Source organism: Amblyomma americanum, chromosome 8 (assembly GCF_052857255.1).
Source record: "Amblyomma americanum isolate KBUSLIRL-KWMA chromosome 8, ASM5285725v1, whole genome shotgun sequence".
NCBI lineage: Eukaryota > Metazoa > Arthropoda > Arachnida > Ixodida > Ixodidae > Amblyomma > Amblyomma americanum.
The window spans coordinates 42,661,116-42,674,575 of record NC_135504.1 but is presented as its reverse complement, the minus strand read 5'-3'; the positions used below and the strand labels follow the sequence as shown (position 1 = coordinate 42,674,575).

The window sequence follows — 13,460 nt, the reverse complement described above, 5'->3', positions numbered from 1 at the left end:
ACCATTGGCAATTTTTATGTTCATTGCAATTCAGCACTTCGTAGCAGCCGCCCAAACTAGAAGCATTTGTCAAGGATATTGGAACTTGGCAAACATTTTTATAAGAAGTAATGGGCATGGGCATGGCATGTAACGAGGGGTCAAAATAATGGATGTTCCGTTATAATATTGTATTATAACATATTAGAAAGTTTGTGGGATAAATTGACGCAGCTGTCACAGCACGAATACAAGAGATTTCAGAGGGCATTTCCTCTGCAGTGGACATAATTCGGCTGATTATGGTAATCATCATTTGCCTCATTTGCCAGTTTATTTCACGGTTATTTAGAGCACCTGCAGTTCAGGGCACACGAGGTGTTTTGCTAAGCAACGTTTCATACGAACTCGATGAAAACTTCTCCGCACGGACACGCAGCTTCTTCGACCCTTTCGACCACGACGGAGGACGACCGCACGGGGTATAACTGGTATCCGAAGGTCGTCTACCGCGGAAACGTCGAGATCCGCGTAGCCGCCAATCCCGCAACTGAAACAACAGGTGTTACGCCTTCTACAAGTGAGTGCAACGGCCAATTTCTCTAGCGTACGGCGTCTGCCCCCTTTCGGTCAACGATGCGGCAAAGTTGGTCTCTTTGTAAAAGTCGTTCGGCAGGTCAGAACTGGGACCCCGATCGACCGACGTGAATTTAAAAAAGGCGCACTTATGGAGAAGGATGAAAGTGCAGGTTAAAAATACACAGTTACTCAAGATTGACCTCGAGACCTTACGAAACTTACTTCTCTCTGCTCGCTATCTGCCTTTTACTTTATATGTTGCCCTTGTTCTGTTTGAGAAACTCGATATCCATGCCCAACAATTCTGCACCGAAGCATTTTTGATTGGAAAATCGTTTATGAACGCTATTTTTTTTCATATGTAAGATTTCCCTAAAACAATAAATATGTCCGCAGATCACCTGACGGCTGTCTTGCGTTTTTATTATTAACGTTTTGCTATCGTCAAAAGTGGTCCCCTTCGGTTTTCTATGGCAGTCTTGACTACTCGATACGATCGATGGAAACTCTCTGACAGAACGATTTTGCTACATATCAGAAAAATAGACCATTATCTTCAATATTTCCGTAGCAGTATGTGACAATTTTCGATTTTCAAAGTCTTTGTCTTAGAACGTTGCACATGAGTGGGATGAAATGCTTCTAAGGAAGTTCCAGACACTGACCGCAGCGGTGCTCTAGTCATTTGAGCATCCGCCTCGCGTGCGCAGGTGCAGGGTTCGATCCCCAGTGCCACCGGGCAGCCACCGGTGATACAATGGGTACAAGCTTTTTCCTACCTGGTGCTCGCCTTTAGGGTGAAATACTTGGGAACGGGGCCGTTGACACCAACTTGAGTAGAAGAAACAACCTTGTGCCATGACGCTCTTTGGGCGCAGATCCCCTTGGGCCATAAAAATTCACCATCATCATCATCATCATCATCAAACTTACTGACACGTTTGCCACGGCACACTTTGGACAACCTGCCCAGGAACAAATAAAATTAAACTGCGTATCATTAGCATCATTAGAATAAGAAGGCAAGATATCCGCTGGTCCTTAAGGGTAACGGAGTGGATTCCAAGAGAAGGCAAGCGTAGCAGTGGGCGGCAGAAGGTCAGGTGGGCGGATGAGATTATGGAGTTGGCAGACATAGGCTGGGCCCAGCTGGCAAAGGACAGGGTTAATTGGAGAGACATGGGAGAAGCTTTTTCCCTGTAGTGGGTGTAACCAGGCTGATGATGATGACGATCATTAGCATTCTATCGTTTCCTTCACCTCTTAGCACGGTGTACGCGCTTGGCCGTAAGTATTGGCACGAACGTGTGCAGGTGTCGGGCCGGAGAAGCTGTTCTGCACGTACGGCCGAAGGACGACGTCAGATGCAGTGATGACGAGCGACGGCCTCTGCGACGTCGCCTTCTACGACTCCATCTATGCGAACAACGCAAACTTCCTCTACGGTGGTAGTCCTTTTGAGGCGGATCTCGTCACATTCATGCGGGCTGCCACAAGATACACTCGGACAACTTTGGGTGTGGCGTTTGCGTTTCAGTGAGTGCACCAATGATATTGTGAGTTGTTAGGGCATTCGAACGTTCTCGATTTAGTACATGAGCTCCGAGACCACTGTTTTGTAGCGATAGCTACAATACGGTAGCATTCCGAGCCTTCAGCGTTGCGGCGCCGTGGCGGTGGAGGCGCTGCAACCATGTGGCGACACTTGACCCATGACATTTAGTTCACCTTCGAGCTCTGACCTTTCATCTTTGACCACTGATCTTTGACCTTTGACATTGGGTGAACTTTGGGTTGACCTTTAAGCTTAGGAACATCCAATGAGGCCATGTGAAGCCACGTGATGATAGCCGATGGGGGGTGTTGCAAAACCATGTGATACCACGCCATAGCCACGTGTTCCGGTGGTATATATAGAACGGCTGTCGCGAGCGAAAAGTGCAGCTGCCATGGAGCAGCCTCAGACGCTTAGCAACCGTGATTGCTTTTTGCTGAATTCCAGGTTTAGCCAAGTTAAGCCACTGCCAATTTTTTACCAACGTATTCCACCTATGGACCCGTCGCGCCACGTCACATCTTTGCAGGCACATGGATCGGCTGGGAAACGATCTCAAGAAAACCAACCCGGGTCCCCTGGAGCTGTTCTGGCAAAGCGGCATCTACCACACCGGAATACTGGACACTCCCGCAAACTCGTCCAGAAATCAAATGACGACGGCCATGTACCGGCTCAGGGTACCCTTCACTGTCGCATGGTTATCTAAGCGTCCTGTAACAATTAAAACATCTTGATTCCGTCCAATGCTCCCTGACCGGCGTCAGCAGTTGCCCACGTAATCTTCCGGATAGCGTGACTCTACCGAGCATGTTTTTCTTCCACTGGAATTAACGCAATGACCACAAAAGGCCATCACTTGCAAAGCGCTTAGCCTGAGAAATGCATCGGGAATCATTTTTTAATCTAGTTTCGAAACGAAACATCTAACCTTTCTCTACATCGGCAAATGAATATTGATTGATCTGCAGTCAGGTGCGCTCTGATTAGAAAAAAATTATTTACATATGTACACATGCCAAGGTTACTGGATACGTTGACATTCACAAGTAGACATGCCATCAAGCATGTAAGGCGAGCCAATTAAAGAGGTACCATAAGCATCTACAATCTGACTACTGTTGTCATACTCGCTGTCGTGCCAGGAGCCGATGAGATTGTGGCGATCGGAGGTTGGCAGTTGAAAAGCTGTTTCTTGTCTATCCCTCAATCACTGGCAGTGTAAAATATCTAAACTGCGTTAGTGACATTTGTCGAGAACTCAAGAAGCCACTGAACAGCAGTAATCTTCCACTGAATATGCTGCAAATATTTGTAGAGAAAAGTAATTAAAACCCGGAGAAGAGATGTTATGCGGCTATGTTATAGCTTCATACTTGCTGAAAATATACTGCGATCAATGTAATTTTGTCGTGCAGGACTGTAGTTCTTGAAAAACAAGGCAGCTGCCTGGGCACGCGGTTTAATTAAATGAATTAAAATTAGGAAGCAGCTGGTTTCTCTGCACTTTTCTCTCTCACAGGAGCTGGATAACCTTGGCCAGTCCCAGAGGGCGCTAGGCCACCAGCCGCTCACAGTTCTCGCCGTGCCAGCTCCTGGCAGGCAGTGGATGTACTTCTTGGACGAAGAGTTTAAGTGAGTTCAGTTCGAAGTGTTGTTAACGCGTTATTTCAGCAATAGTTTTAAGCCTGAGATATGAGGTAGGAGAAGTATGGATAACAAGCAAGATAACTTGTTAGCAGCGCTCTAGAGAACATTCTGTTTCACGTCTCACATTTGTAGTACACTTCTTGAGCTGTTCACTGGGGGGTTCATACATACCCAGCAATTCTGGACAAAAAAGTTTCTGAGCGGAAAGCTGTTTATGAACTCAATTGTTCCATAAAATGTAAGATTTCACTTCAACAATGAATATATCCGCAAGCCACCCTACGGCATACCTGTATTTTTTTATTGATGTTCTTGCTATCGTCAAAAGCGTTCGCCATCGGTTTTCTATGGTAGTCTTAACTGATCGATGTGATCGCAAGAAACACCTTAAAAGACAGATTTTGCAAAATATCAGAATATTGGACAATTACCTTCCATATTTTGATTACAGCGTCTTACAATATTCCAATTTTCAAAATTTTTCCCCGGGAAAGCTGTACTTCCTTCAGGATGCAGCAACATGGTAGAACCAGCAACTTTTCTCGGCAGATAACCACCAAAACTGTCGCACTTAAGATCTGCCTGTGACTGACTTAAAACGTGAACATTTAACGTGACCCCATTGCGTTTTCTTTCACACCTGCCAGCTAGAACGAGTAAGAAAAGGTTTTTTCGTATTTGCATAACATCACAGCGCTCACATGGCGCAGGGCGTGCCGCACCAAGAAAATGTCCTCGTAAGAATTCTCTGCAAGCCAAAGGTTTAAATACGTGCCGCCAGATCACGGAAACCACGAGATCAAATGATGAGAACCCGCCGCGGTGGCTCAGTTGGTTGGGGCGCTCGGCTACTGATCCAGAGTACCCGGGCTCGGACCCGACCGTGGCGGCCGTATCTTGATGGAGGCGAAACGCAAATGCTCCCTCTGTGTTTTGCGCTTGTCAGCGAAAGTTATAGATCCCCAGGTGGTCGAAATTATTCCGGAGCCCTCCACTAAAGCACCTGTTTCTTCCTTTCTTCTCTCAGTCCCTCCCTAATCCCTTCCCTTACGGTGAGGTTCAGGTGTCCGCCGAGATGTGAGAGAGATACTGCGCCATTTCCTTTTCCCAAAAACCAATTTTCAATGATGAGATGCAACTAGTAAGAGTAGCAATATCAGCATAAGCCATGACGCGCAGTACATTTCACGAAAGTTGAAAAGGACCGTAAAACACAAACTCAAAGCTGCAAAGTGCTTCGAAGGAAATTATAGGGATCGGTAGAAATACCTTTCACGCGGTGTGGACACAGAAAGTATGGTTATCAGTTATTGGAATAAGGTAGCTAAAAACAAACAGTATTTCCCATATTTGTACCACAAGAAAAGCAGCTATAGAGTTAATGCTATAAACATCTACCTTAGAAGAAATTGAAAGTCAAACTCTCCTGTAATTTAGATGGAAATATAGGCTTGGTAAAAATGCGAAATGAGAGTACTAGGATTAGTAAAGGAAACCTAGGCAACTGAACAGATGTTTGAACACAGCGATTAATCTTTGTTTGGAAAGGTTCCGACCCGGCCTTGCATTCAGACATAACCTCATTGTTACCAGATATACCGATGGATGCTAGCGTAAACATAGTTTACAATAACGACGGCGCCATTCACCTCAAAACTGAAAGACGGATCAATAGTTTCGTGTTTCTTATGAGGCAATATCAGACTCGCAGCATGGTTCTCAGCAGCGATACTGGGCAATAGGCAACCGTTATTCATAAAACTTGATCCCGCTCCAGCCTTCGGCTTCCTCGCAAACGGCGCCATTTTGTTAATGGAATGAGCGACGGCATTTGGCCACCATTTATAAGTATTTTTTTAATGGAGGCATTAACTACCATCTGGACATCGTGCTACGATGGCGAGCACCATTACCACTTAGCCACCGCGGCGGGTAAGTAATAACGACTAAGCGGTTAAAAAAAGAGCGGCCTGTATAATAGTGATCTAAAAGGCTTTAAGGGAAGGCGACATGAATTCTCTGTTGTTGCTTATTTAGTTGCGGCTGGCAATTCGTATTTTATTAAAAAGAGTAAATTTCCACATTAAGTTACACTACCTTAAAAATAGAGAAATTTGACGATTGCGCGCGTGCTTACGGAACCGTCAGCCTAAGCTACGTTATGACCTCGACTGTACTAAATACAGAGCCATGTAAAAAATTGCATGCAAACTTCCTTTTCCATTGGTTACAAACCACGAAGCGTTTTGCAGCTATCCAAGTACTTGAAATGCAGCAAGGAACTCCAGCTTAAGTTACCAGAAAGAGGTTCGGAGCTCAAAAAAAAATAGAAGCACAAGACAGTTTAAAGGTAATCCAGAAACAAAAAAATACAAGGCACAAAGATTTGGGGCACACTTCACAGGGACATGCAATTCATAAACGTAGCCCATGAAAGAAGCTAAGCCGCATGTCTCAGATATGACTGAGTGAAAGAGAAATTTGATTTCTTCAGCTCATGCTTTACGTTTTTGATCATAATATTCTCAACGGTGGCGAACTCGAGAAAGCTACTCCTGCGCGCTTATTACCTGGGTTATTGAATTGCAGTAGTTAACCGTTAATCATCACATTTATACAGATCATTTATATACGTTTCTATAGCTAGCCGCCACGGATGCAGATATTTCACAGGGCCGCATTCGTTCCACTCAATAGAATCAATGAAATGTGCATGTGAAATGTCTGGACAGAGTATTTTCGTCAGGGCTGACTAGCTGTGTTTACCTGCAGGCGGCTCCAGTTTATTCCAAACTACATAGTTGTGTACGGCCACTACCAATTTGGCGACAACACGGTTGACAACTGCGCTGTCATGCCCCCCACCCGTCTGTCAGCGGTTGCCTTGCCACCTCAGCTCCGGACGACCTACCTTTACGAATTGGTGAGTTGGCGCACCTGACTGAGGACAAACGTTATTCGCCTTTAGATAAGAGGAACATTTATCTTGCATTTAGAAGGCAGAAGGTAGAGCAGGTTCTTTGGAGGATTGTCCGATTGGCATACATAGTGCTTGTGTTTTTGTAGGAACGGTCTTTGTACAGTAGTCTTCCTACAACAGACTGGTTGTTACAGGATCAGCTCTATTGTCACAATAGGAGCTTGCGCAAGACCACACTAAATGCCGTCGTTAAGCCAAGAAATTGGCATTACAAATCTGTGTGCAGTAGAATATTAACGCAGTAATGTATCGTAAGCTCACTTCATCATGTTGTTAGAAACCAGAGCCACCTTGTACGGGACGCCACAGATGGGATAAACACAGGAGCTCAAGAGAAATGGGCCAAGAGGGGCTGCCAAGAATTTTCACGAGTTAACATCTTCTTTTGAGCCATATAGAGAGGATTTACGATAACTTCTAACCACAAATGCTTCGTACTAGACAAATAGAAGACGTACTATTATTGCACATGAGAAGCCTGATAAGTTAGACCATCCCGAACCACAAAATCTGCATATGTTATAGGCAAGCGAACTATTATCCTCATACATCAGAACAGTGACGAGTTCTTAGCTTTTCAAGTGTTAAGATAAGGTGCAGAAAAGCAGGCCTTTTATGCTGGAAGCTCTCGGCGCCTTCTGTACATAGCAGGTACCGTACGTTCTAGGGCGTGTGTTTCAGAATTGCTCGCTAAAAAAATACAGAAGTTTTGCAATTCCTTTCAGAAGTGGTTGTCATTAAATGAGGTAAGCTAGAAAAAGAGGCAAATAGAGTAAGCTAGAGACGTGAGCTTCCCACTCTGCGCGTATGAGTGTTGCCACGAAGTGCGCAAACAAATGGAGGGCTACGAAGCTCGGACCTAACCGAGCTTCGACCTAAACTTTACCAAGCTTTCGATCACATTGCAGCAGCGTTGCCACTCTGCCGAGGCGAAAGGCAGGCAACAAGAGCAAATTCAAAAATATGATTTTCTTCCTATCTGAACTTCATATTTTTCGAAATTTTTGAAGTGCTCGTTGAAACACCTTGTACAGCATCCATTAGACATTTCACAACAAAAGCTGTTACAGCGCCGAGGCATATATTTTCCTGATCATATATTTAGTGGGCCGTAGTCACCGCCTTATTCAACAGATGCAAAACACTGTTCGGTCACCGCTAAAGCAAATTTAAGGGCACTTAATGAGCAATTCCAAGGAAGCCTTACTTTACGATAAAGGGCACACGGCAGACAGCGTAAAATATAATATATTTTGTCAAATAGCACCGAAAGGTAAAAACACAATTTTATAATAATACGTCAGTAGTGTTTGTCTCAGCACTGTTCCAAATGTGGGATACAGAAATGTCAACGTTCAACCGCGTGATTTCGCTGCAGGTTCTTTCCTGCGATTTCCAATGCCCAAATAATATCGCAAATTTGTTGTTTCTCCCATATTACGGCACTCAGTTATAAAATGTCAGGCAACAGCTTTCATTTGCATCGCTGTCTCATGACACATTTCAGTCTGTTGTCAGTCTGTTTATTTAGCAGTATAATTTGCAAGCTTTACCCGTTTTTCTATATCAGCTAGTATGCCCAGGTTCCTATAACTATCCGGATAAAGCCATCTGAGCACTTCCAAAGCCGATTTTAAAGATTACTGTGCTGAAACGCCTCCAACTGTAGTGGCACCCCCGAGATGTAATCACCTGAGCATGTTTTGTCTCCCAGACGGCTGGCCCTCAGGCACTCCGAGAGATGGAGAGGAAACAGGTGCCCACACACGCGCTGCTTTCCGTCACCATGAAGGGGCGCTGGACGACGGTCTATCCGGGACAGCCACTGGATTTCTTCTCCCGGTGTGAGCTCAACCCCTCAGCGACGTCGTTCGGCAGCTACGCTGAGGTGAGGGAGCGCCACTGCGTAGTCTACGTGCGTAGTCTACGTTGCTACGTTTTGTTCACCTTCTGGAAGTGTCTCTATGTGTGAGCGACCGTACATTCAGGGGTGCACACTTGTCCTTAAGGCGGACGGAGTGAACTTCAAGAGAAGGCAAGCTTAGCAGGGGGCGCAGAAAATTTGGTGGGTAGATGAGATTAAGAAGTTCTCAGGTGGCACAGGACAAAGGCAATTGGAGATACATGGAAGAAGCCTTTGACCTGCAGTGGGCAAAGTCACGAGGATGGTGATGCTGGAGGAGCCTGCATGTGTTTTGGAGTGCGCACTTGTCTGTGAATTCATTGTATGGAAGCAATTCTCAATTCCTGAGAGAGGTATTTAAAAGACTTCCTCTAAAGCAAACAGCGCGGTCGTTAGCATCATAATATACCACAAAATACCAAAATATAGGCCCCTGGGGTCCCTAGAAGGGTCTTCTTTTATTTGCGTGGGTTTATACTAAAACTGAGCTCGATATGGAGATGATTGTGCTATTGGCGATGTGTACTAAGTGCCCTAAAGTGATTCTATTGACTTCAGCAGGGCATGCGTTCATGAAAATTTTGGCTTGGGTTTTTTTAAATGTGGCCGCACCATTTTGGTAACGTTTACGACGATTAAATTCGAGGGAGTCTTGTTGTGAGACACTTAAGTTATTGTTTAACATACTTATGGTTTTCGAGGACAGCGATGCGCTTTCATATTCACAATAGGGCTGAAGGATATCGGTATAGAGGGCGTGATTATTTGAACAAATAAACAACGTTGCAGTTTTCAACTAGAAAAGAACCTGTTCTGTAATTGTGCCTCCATCTCTCACCTTTTATTGCCAGTCCGCTTGCGCTGCACTATTAACAGTACATGGACATAGTGTAAATGAACAGAAACGAGCAGTAAAAAGAAGCAAAGTTTCTAGGATAAAAAAGAAAAATAATTAAAACAGCACACACTCAAGAAAATGGCGCTTTCACATCCTAAGGCCTCAACTACGTAACACTCGAGTAAAAAGCATCGCCTTAAGCGTGCGGTCTTCTTTCGCGAAACTGGAAAGCCGAAGAGTTTTAAGGAATTCGGTCTTTTATTTCGCTTCTCCTGCAATACGGGTAAAGCTCTTTTCTCCTCTCCTACCTGAAAGACACCAACACTGCGTTGCAGCAAACGTCATGCTATTTACAAATAGGAAATGCAGGGGATGTGAGAAAAGCAGTGTTCCTCAGCCGTTTGTGCAAGGTGAAGTTTCATCCGCAGTTTACTAAAGAATTTGAATTAAGAAAAAGCATGGCGCAAGTCCCTCCGCAGTTCGTGCAACGGTACCGTCGTCTCCACTGATGACGGAAACTTTCATACGTTTCTCTACCAGGTGTGCAAGGACCGAAATTACCAGTACAACCTCAGGTACGAACCCCAACACTTCGCCGTGCTGACTTACGAAAGCACAAACCGGTCTGCGTTCACGTACGACAACGAAGATGGACTGGCCGCCAAAGTAAATGGCTTCCTGAATATCTTCCTTCAGATTTAGTTACAGTCTTTGTGAAAAAATTGTGTTTTGCAGAGATCGTTCATGGTATGCTTCTAGAGCAAGCCCACAATGAATTGAAATATTGCCCATATATCTAGGTTGCACTTGATCGAAATTAACATTTAAAAAAAATGTTATAACATCAGGCGTGCAGCAGCGTTTGTAATACTTCCGAATCGAGGCGCGCGCTTCCTCACCCTTACTCACTACCCCCCCCCCCTCGCGCACTAAATCAATCAATCATTCATTTAATAAATCAATCAATCGAACAATTGCTTCAATCATCAATTGGTCAGTCAAATGTTATTCAGCCGAGTAACCAAAGAATCATTCACTAAATGGATAAATAATTAACTGAATGATTAATGATTTATTTCTGGAGTTTGGCGCTGTTCAAACAAGCTATAGTGTGGTTTAGGAATGACGTATGGAGCAGTACACAAGCTACTCATGTTCTGGGAATTGCGCTACGGCAAAACGTTTACATGGATGTAAAGGCCGGTTCCTTTTAAAGGACCTTTCCGAAATTTTCCCCGCCTTGCAGTGCTGCATAGGTCTTTTCTGAGGCTTTAGCAAGGATGCCTCTGATGGTTTTTTCTCAAATTATCCTTGAAGCATTATTTGTACAATTTCTTAATAATAACATCAAATAATTTTTTTAATAATTTTTTAACTAATATGGCGTTACAAATGCCGCAGAAAATACAGGCCAGAACTAAACTTTTAAGTGTCCTTCCGTTCATAACTAGTATAAAGCAGATGCTGAAGAATTGCTTGGCCCCTTCTGTCTTAATAGAAATCTAAGTCCGAGCGAAATGCCTCGAATTCATAAGGAATGTCTAGTAATACATATAAGTTTATTTGACGGATTGCACACGCCTGAGCTTTTAAGGGAGATAAGAGAAAGTACTACTGTGGTTACCTTATGCAGGAATTAATTTTGGCTCGCTAGTGTTGCTTAGTGATATCTTATTCGCCGCAATTTATTATGAAAAACTTCAGAAAATATCAATGCTATGAAATGTTTAATACATATATATTTGAGCCTAACTGCAGATTTAGATTTCTTAGTCCACATTAGGCTTTAAATGATTTTCTGGTCATTTATCGGCGAATACGTGCGAAAATAATGCGGGAACCACAGCCCATTTGAGGCCGTACATGAAGGTGAACTTAACCGAAAATTTAGGACATTTTCCTATAATGGTGGCCAGTAAAAAAAAGCTTTAACCGCGAAAAGGATTCAAACTTTTTAAGTGTTAAAGTGCTTACTTTGTTCAGTATTTGGTCAAATATTTTGTTGGGTAATTATATTGCAAAAGCTGCATATTAAGCCTACATTTGTGTGGAGCCGCCACTAGCTTTTGGCTATGGGTCCAAGATGTTTTGTATTTCAGATAGTATACCAGTAAATAAATAAACAGCCTTTCGCGCTATATATGTCGTCTCCCTCGTCTTTCTTCCGTTTGTTCGGCGCTTCCAAGCGCTTGAAGAGAGTTCAGCGGCCGCCGCATCTCTCCAGTGCAGTCGTTTGAGTCAAGACTTGAAATCCTCGATGCGTGTACAGGGGCGGGTTCTCGTAACCGCAAATTGAGATTACAGGGTGGCCTCGAAAGCGAGACGGCTCGCTATGGCGGACGGAGAGCGACCAGGCACTGCTCTGCGTCAGATATCGAAATCAACCGAGGAGACTCAGCGCACTGATCATCTCAAAAAGCAAAAGCGGCAAAGCGCGGCGACACGTAAAACAAACAAAAGCGGCGTTGCATGCCCAGCGTTGTTTACAATTAATGAAAGGAAAGCTGCTAATGGCGGAGGCTCCTCAAGCAGAGAGAGCAGCCACAAACACCATATAGGCTGCGTAGTACAAAGTTTTCAACCGCGCTAAGACAGGGGCTCGTTGGAAAGCGAACTGTCCTAGACTAGAGTAGTGTGAGGTTGCCACCATCGAGTGATCCGTCCTAGTATGTGCTATGCCTATTGTGTGTCGTATTCCGTACCCACATCTACTCCGGACAACGATACGGACTAATTGTGCGTACTCTCTCCACATCGTTACTCAAAGTCCTCTCCAGAGAGTCGTTCCAACCGATGTTAAGATGCCGGCCGAGAATGTTCTGGCCACTGGTCCTTCTCGTAGCTTGTGAAAGAAATGCTTCCATCTGAATATCAATAGTTCATGGTAGAAAAAGGTTGGTCAGATTGTTCTTGATAATCACAAAGGGAACAAGGGAGGGAAAATGTCGGAGCGCTTGCCATCGCTTCGAACAATAGACTTGTCTTCGTCTGGACAAAGCGTTCATTGGCGGGTTTTAAATCGGGTCATCCCTCCAAAGAGGAGGACCATGTGAGAGGAAGCCGGGTGTGATGTGGGAAAGGTGTTAGGACGGGAAGGATGATTCTTGTCCAGGTATGATGGTTGCTAAAGTTGATTAACCGGTTGACTTGCAAAACTGCGATTTGCAACCAAGCGAACTGCGAACTGCGAACTGCAAAACTGAAAAACCGCAAAACAGCGAAACTGCGTTGACCTACGAAACGAAGCGCTGGCAAGCACCCTGAGGTTTTTTTTTTCTCTGTCGTTCACTTTGTTAAACTCAATATGTTATCAAGAGCCTTCGCGGAGCGGATGCATGGCATGCAAATACTGTCATGTTTCTTTATTACAAGTTTTTAAAATGTATTTTTTTGATAATCGTAAAAAAATTTTCACGTATTTCTCTGAGGAGTGTGGAATCCAATTTTAGTAACTGCGAGTGACACTTTCGTTTTCCTTACTCCCTGATTGCAGTTGTGCAAGGTGAAGTATCAGGAACGGGACGTAACATTCGGCATCGCTGCCTACGACGTTGACTATGACGACTACGCCAACGAGTGTGGCTCGATAAACAAGTTCGGAGAAAACAGCCGCTTGAAGGCGCTGAGAAAGATCGTCGACTTCTACAAGAATCTGGGCAGCCAGATGTTCAACGAGGCGTCGTGCACGAGTGCCTTTTCCTCCACCTTCCCGCTACCTTCACCAAATTAAAATATAATCGATGAAAAACGAGAAAAGCCAGCAGTGATGATAATTTGAGGCGTGACAATAACGACGAGTTTTGATACATTGCCGTTATGCAAATAAAATAAAGGAATCTCACAATTCGTATTTCGACCGTATTAGCACGAACACACTATGCTGTGTCTGTGTTTTAACAATGAAGGCGATACAACGAGTATTTGATCAAAACCATTAGCTGCAATTTAGCCACTACACGCCGCGGTGGGTCAGTTG

At 44.3% G+C, this 13,460-nt stretch overlaps 1 protein-coding gene across 1 annotated transcript; it reads left to right on the top strand.

Annotated features, from left to right (window-relative positions):
- Positions 1 to 390: 390 nt before the first annotated feature.
- On the top strand, positions 391 to 13,214 carry LOC144102340 (uncharacterized). Its single transcript, XM_077635634.1, has 8 exons — positions 391 to 559; positions 1,872 to 2,094; positions 2,643 to 2,793; positions 3,636 to 3,748; positions 6,536 to 6,686; positions 8,458 to 8,631; positions 10,025 to 10,150; positions 12,978 to 13,214. The coding sequence occupies exons 1-8, from the start codon at positions 391 to 393 to the stop codon at positions 13,212 to 13,214; spliced, it is 1,344 nt and encodes a 447-aa protein (XP_077491760.1).
- The last annotated feature ends 246 nt before the right edge of the window (positions 13,215 to 13,460 follow it).